Genomic DNA, 7,217 nt, shown 5'->3' with positions numbered 1-7,217 from the left:
CTCGGAAATGGTTCACTGTTTATCTTCTACCTTCTGAATCGCCAATCTACCACCGGCCTAACCGCCTGCCGCCGGCGGCGGCAGCCAGTAGCGCTCCCGCGTTAGCCTTGCCGCCCCACCCTCCCCCAACCGTCGCCCATTGTTGTGCTGCCGCTACACCTAGCCATCCCTCTAACCCTGGCCATGAACCATTTTTTCTGGCAAACTAGACCCTCACCCCAATGCCCCTCATATAGATAAATGGGGTCACCTGCCACCCTAAGATAGACCCAGAGGGTTCTCCGGCGAGCTTGCGACTGCTTCTTCCTTACCTCCGGTGGCTACTTCCTTCCTTCCAAAATCGACTATCCCAAAAACTATTTTCAAACGAATTACAGGTAGCTATTGTGTCGTCTAAAACATGAGGCTTGTCATGTCATCCCAGTTAATATTCAACCTCTAACATAACAACTAGGAAAGAAAGTGATAAGCTGAGATCATCTCACGAATCTTCTTCTCTACCAATCTCAAATCAGACACCTGAATTTTGTTGCCCTATTTCTGCTCAATGCGATAGCTGGACATCATATGTACAAATAGAAGTGAAACAACACGCAGATAAACACACTACTGGAGAATCGGATTTCACAATAATAGAGCTTTGGTGTGAGAGTAGCATGGTTTCCTTGCATAGTATAAATGTTTTGTTTATGATCTCAATAGGAGAAACAAAAATTGTGTTGGAAATCTAAGACTCTAAGCAGACCAGTATACTTTTAGAGAGGCGTGGGCTTCAAGGTTGCCGGGCTTGTTCAAAATGTGACACATACATCTATCCAATTGCATATTCAGTTTCTTGTCCAACTACATATAGTCAGAGGTAATGGATAATGAAGGTCAATGATCTAGCCTATCAATAGTAGCTTCAAGAAAAATCATGTGCATCCATTAACCCTGCATTAATAACACTGTATCAAATAAAAATACATCATCTCCCCATGATATGAAACAGGGCTAGTGCAATTCCACATCTACTAGAACAGAAGCACACCGAGCAAAATGATAGGCACTTTTTCCTGTGTTGTTGTTCTCCTCGCCGTGGACATCGCCGTCACGTCGTGGTTGTCTCTCTCAACCGATCACAAAGTGTGGATGAACATGTGATAAAATGAAGGCAAAAGAATAGTGCAAAATAAATAGTGGTTATGTCTATATTTCTTACTCCTTCCATCTGATAATATAAAATCATTTTTAACATTAATGTAGTGTAGAAAATATTCTTATATTATGGAACTGAAGGAGATCTACTGTGTTACAAGATACACCCAGTGCGGAGTAAGTGTGTGGCCTGTGAACAGATAGTCACACGTCTGTGAGCAGTGCTACCAACTACTCCCTTGTTTAAAATAAGTGTCTTAATCTTAATACAACTTTGTACTAATTAAAATTACTACAAAATTAAGGCATTTATTTTGGACAGAGGGAGTACTAGTACAACAGTGACTATGTGGCGCCGAGAGATAGGTAGCACAATGGGAGAAAAAAGAAAAGAACAAGGGATAGCATGTAGCAGCTGCCGCCCGGAGCACCCAGCATTTCTCCGACACCCGCGCGCTACTGGTTCATTCCGGCAGAATCGGCGGGACAGGGTTAACTGCAAACACATGACAGTTCATCTCGTAAGTTCATACAGTTAATAAAACAAAGCAAACAACGATTCAGACTTGCCGATGCACATCAGAAGAAGCTCCGGCGGTATGAACGTGCTGGTCTATCGTCCCGCCTGCAAATGTACCCAGGTCGCCCATGATGGCGTGGCACAGGCAAATCCTGTCGCCGCCGCCGACGAGCGACCTGAAGCCGTCGCAGCACGTTCTCGGCGGCGCCGGCACGCTGGAGTTCGTCAGGTAACTGACGCACGGTTCCGCAAGTATCAGCGGCTCCAAGCATGTTTTGGCCGGCTGCTGCGAAGGCGAAGGAGACGACTGCGCGCCTGCCATGCCCGGGAAGCCCGGCGACGGCGGTAACGCGGGCAAGCCAGGTAGAGGCGGCAAGCCCGGGAGGGAGGGCCGTGGCGGGTCACCGGTGAACTGTGAAGAAGGCGAGGAGGTAGCCGCCTGTACCCTCGTCTCTGATGGTTGCAGCATCGCCTCCGCGAGTACGGCGTACGCCACGAGCAAAACTAGTGGCGTGTCGCCGGTGAATGGTGAAGCCGGCGAGGAGGTAGCGGCTGCTGCTTCGGCTTCTTTGCCTCCGGCGAGATGTGGCGCTGATGGCGCCACTGCCTGCACCCTCCCTTCTGATGGTTGTTGCAGCATCGCCGCAGCGAGTACGGCTTGCGCCACGAGCAAAACTAGTGGTGATCTTGTTGGCTCCATGCCTCCATCACAAAGTGTGCTCAACTTGAGTCAAGTCACGTATGTGGCGTTGCATTGGTTCATTGCTCTTGCTGGCAATTTTATACTAGCGGCTTCGGGCGTCAATTCATGCTTCTTGTCACTCCTTATTATCTGAACCACACGCTGACACGTTCTTTGTGCTCGTTTCTTTCCAGGTTCCCGTCGTACAGAGTTTTTTTTCTCTTTTTGCGAAAGTTGTGCATCAAATCAGACACAGGACGTTTCTGGATACGCCCAAACATTTTGGCGGGTGCTAGGCGCCGGCGCACCGGCCCAAATTTGGGCCGGTCGCAGCCCAGCCGCACGATACGCACGCCCAGGACCACGGGATTCAGCGGGATTCAGCCTCTAGAAAAGTACATCCCCTTCTTCTTTGTCGCGAGTAAATTACAAAAAAACATCATAATTGGGGACGCGATTTCAAAAAACCACCACCTTTCGTTTTTTTTAAAACCACCACGTTTGTGCTGATTGTTTTCAAATAACGTTGATCGGGCGTTTTGGCGCGTCTGATTGCAAACCTGACCGGTTGGGCCCGCTGTCAGGTGGCCACGTGGACAGGGGGCGATGGCCGCCACGCGCCGTTAGACGGCGTCGCACAAGACTTGGTGCAGCCGAACCCAGTCGTCCATTCCCCTCGCTCTCGATCCAATCTCTGCCTCCCATCTCTTCCGCCGCTCATATCTCGCCGCCGGCCGCCACCCGCCGCAGCCATGGTCGACTGGAAGCACAGCGAAACCAGCTCAACGCGCACGATGACGAAACCTATGTGAGTATGATTTGCCCGTGGATTATGGTTAGGGTTTCCATCGATTTGAGCTTTGCTTTTCATTGATTTGAGCTCTGGATATATGAGTTATATTGCACTATTGTAGACCCCGCATACCATTGTTGACCCCGAGTGGTGTGGCATTGTTGCCGAAGGACCGGTGTGCTGCCACAACGTTGTTGTGCACAGGGGTGTTGTTTTTCAAGGAATCAACACTGGCCGTAGGTTTTACGGATGCGGTAATGAGGTTAGTGGTAGGTTAACTGAATATAGGTTTGTTTTTGTTAGCTGACATCAGTTTACTTAGTTATATGAAAATGGTGTATTATTTGGTGTTTTGATGAATTAATCTGGCAGGTTAAATCAATAGTTAACTAAATATAGGTGTTAGATGAGATTTGGCAGGTTTTAGTTAGTTAACTGAAAATATTTTGCTGTGCTGTCTACTCAGTACATGTGTTAGTTAGCTGATTTTGATGTCCTGCTGTTAAATTTGGTATTTGTTCAATCATTTTAATTAGAAGGAATTAGTCTGGTTTTAGTGAATGGTTATTAATTATTGTTATCACAGGAGGGAGACAATTGTGGTATGGTTCAGTGGGTTGACCTAGAGTGGTCAGAGGCCATGAAAAATGCACTTCGCAAACTTTGGGATATGTATGAGCAGAGTAGCAGAGAGAATGAATCCAAAGAAAAGCTCATAGTGATGCTTGGAGAAGAGAAGAGGCTAATCCAGGAGAAGCACCACAACCACATCAAGGAAAGAAGCAATTTTTTTGCAACAATTCACAAGAATGTGATGAAGGAGAATTACCAGAAGATTATGCAGGATGGTGATTTAGAAAGTGTTGTAGTTGAAGCCCGGGAAGAAAGGGCTAGGTTAGAAAGAGAATATGGAACTGAAGACAACACTCCAAGTGATCAAGCAGAGCAATGGTGAGTTGGTTAGCAATTGGAAAAAGGCTGTAGCAGAGCAAGGTATGGAATAGTTGAAGAAAGAGAAGAAAAGACTTGAGTATATCATAGATGATTTGCTTAAGGCTGGGGAGGAGAACAAGATAACGATAAGGAAAATCAGTGAAATTTGCAATGAGTAAAGTATGATGCTTGTTGGTATTATGTGTTGTGCCTTGCTGGTTGTTGTTTGTTGAACTATGTATGGTGTGGTGTGAAAACTATTGGGGTCCAATATGAACCTTAGTATTATGATGTTGAACTATGTATGGTGTGGTGTGAAGACTATGTTGCAATGTGTAATGGAATATTTGTTGAACTATATATGTGTTTGGAGCTATGATGTTAGTTGAATTTTCTCATATGGAATTGTGTTATTGATATGCATTCTGGTCCAAATTCAATATATTCTGGTCCAAATATTTATGCTTCATACCTTTCATCGATGGTTGTCGAGAGGGTAGGGTTATGCTGACCAAATTGGTGAAAGCCTTTTGTGGACGGTTGTCGAGAGGGTAGGGTTATGCAAACTAAAGTGGTGGATGCCTTTGGTCGATGGTTGTCGAGAGGATAACCCTAGGTTAGCATACCCCTAGCCTCTTGACAACCGTCGATGAAAGGCATACCCCACTATGGTTAGCATATCCCTAGCATCTCGACAACCGTCGATGGAAGGCATCCACCACTATGGTTAGCATACCCCTAGCATCTCGACAACCGTCGATGAAAGGCATCCACCACTATGGTTAGCATACACCTAGCCTCTCGACAACCGTCGATGAAAGGCATACCCCACTATGGTTAGTATACCCCTAGCATCTCGACAACCATCGATGAAAGGCATCCACCACTATGGTTAGCATACCCCTAGCCTCTCGATAACCGTCGACGAAAGGCATCCACCACTTTGGTTAGCATACCCCTAGCCTCTCGACAACCGTCGACGAATGGCATCCACCACTTTGGTTAGCATACACCTAGCCTCTCGACAACCATCGAGCAAAGGCATCCACCACTATGGTTAGATTAACCCTAGCCTGTCGACCAAAGGCATGAAGCATATCATATATTGAAGAACAATTTTCAACATTTAAGCCATATATTTGAACAACACCATAGCATGACATCGGGTTCACATTAAACAACATGGTTCACATAGGTTGCCAACATTACACCAAGTTCTAACTTGCCAGCACCACAACATAACAAGTTTGACAACATGATACCAAATTCTGAAAATAAAAGTTTGGCAGCAGCATTCAACAAGTTCTAACTTGCCAGCAGCACAACAAGCACATAGTGTTTTTCCAAAAGACAAGTTGCTAGCAGCACAACAAGCACATAGTTTTGCTCCAAAAGACAAGTTGCCAGGAGCACAACAAGCACAAAAACTAGAATATGCTCTAATTTCCACTAGCATAGAAGTAATCCCTAAGTCTGCCAGGCCTCTTCCTCACCATTCCATAAGCAGATTGAGCAGCAGTGGCAGTCCTTGGAGGAGCAAATAAAGACCTAGCTCTTGATGAAGAAGCTCTTGCAGCAGCAGAAGTAGGCCTGGGAGCAGTTGATGCAGCGGTTGTTGTTGCTGATGAAGAGGCTCTTGCAGCAGCAGCAGTAGGCCTTGGAGCAGATGATGCAGAAGCTGTTGTTGTAGGTCTTGGAGCAGATGAAGCAGCCCTAGAACTTGCAGCAGCTGTTGGAGCAGGCTGTTCAGCTGCAACTCTTCCACCAGATGTTGCTCTTGGAGCTCTTGCATCTGTAGGGGCAGGTCTTCTCTCCTGATACAAAATTAAAACAGAACAAAGATGTGTATTATTTGTTCAGTGAGATATAAAATATAAATATGATGCAAAAGCTATTAAATTGAGGACCTTATGCTTGTTCTTCCTAGCTGCAAGGGCTGGCTTCAAAGGATCGCCACAATTTGTGTACCTATGCCCTTGCTTTCCACAATTGCTGCAAGTTATAGTTCCAATTCTTGAAGTGTCTTTGGGCTTTGGTACTTCAAACTGACCCTTCCTTCTCTAAGTCTGGTTTCTGCCCTTCTTCCTATGGAACACAGGGGGTCTATGTCTCTTGAATCTATTCTTCTCCATAGGTCAGGTCCAGGAACAGAGTAGATCATTGGCTTGTAAGTTTCAAAGTACATAGGCTTCTTGAAGAACTGGTGTACAAAATCTTCAGGCTGTTGTTTTGATTTGTAGATGCCAGAGACATCATGGTTACATGGTACACCTCTCATGTCCCATTTTCTGCAGCCACATGTCCACTTCTTCAAGTCAACTGCATATGATTTCTCACCACTATTTACTTGATATAGATCTGGCCCAACCATCAAAGCCTTGCAATTCCTAGCCCATTCTTTGGACTCCTCTAGCATTTATGTATATGTTGGGGTTATTGTCCATCTAGCACTCTGCCCCCACTTCTTTTTTCATTGAACTTCACCATCAATTTGGCCCTAGCCCCTTCAACCATTGTTTTAATGGGTTTGCCCCTAATATCCAAAATCATCCTATTGAACACCTCACTAATGTTGTTCACAACTAGGTCAGTTTTACAGTTGGTGTCCATAGCATATCTAGCCCATGTTTGTACAGGAATTTTCTTAAGCCAGACCCAAGCATCCTCACTTTCCTTTCTAATTTCTTCCATTGCTTCTTAAAACCCATTCCTAGTGTAAGAATAAGCTGCTGCATCCATATATTGTTTAAGCTCATCTCCTCTAAAGCCAGCACTTTGGAAATTTGCATAAATATGCCTTAAACAATATCTTTGAGAGCAATTAGGAAATATTTGGTCAATGGCATTAAGCAGACCCTGGTTTCAGAAATGAAAATACTAATTAAGTTTGCTATAACTATGTTGTGCAATAAGAACTATGGTGTGCAATGAAATTATTGTATAATTTCCAAATTGTCCTAATTCACCACCAAGAACAATCTTGAGCTGAGTTAAAAACCAGCACCAAGTAGGGGTGTCCTCCTTCTCAACTAATCCAAAGGCCAAAGGAAATATATTATTGTTTCCATCTCTGCCAGTAGCTGCCAAGATCTGTTGACATGTGTTTAACTTCACAAAACAATCATCTAGACCTAAAAAAATAAAACTTAGAA

At 44.9% G+C, this 7,217-nt stretch overlaps 1 protein-coding gene across 1 annotated transcript; it reads right to left on the bottom strand.

The window, feature by feature from the left end:
* Positions 1–845: 845 nt before the first annotated feature.
* LOC125541323 (predicted GPI-anchored protein 58) lies at positions 846–2,393 on the bottom strand. Its single transcript, XM_048704767.1, has one exon. It carries the CDS (start codon positions 2,355–2,357, stop codon positions 1,698–1,700), a length of 660 nt encoding a protein of 219 aa, XP_048560724.1. The 5' UTR covers positions 2,358–2,393; the 3' UTR covers positions 846–1,697.
* Positions 2,394–7,217: the final 4,824 nt, after the last annotated feature.

Source organism: Triticum urartu, chromosome 2 (genome assembly GCF_003073215.2).
Source record: "Triticum urartu cultivar G1812 chromosome 2, Tu2.1, whole genome shotgun sequence".
In the NCBI taxonomy this organism is placed as follows: domain Eukaryota; kingdom Viridiplantae; phylum Streptophyta; class Magnoliopsida; order Poales; family Poaceae; genus Triticum; species Triticum urartu.
This window is presented reverse-complemented; position numbering and strand designations above follow the sequence as displayed.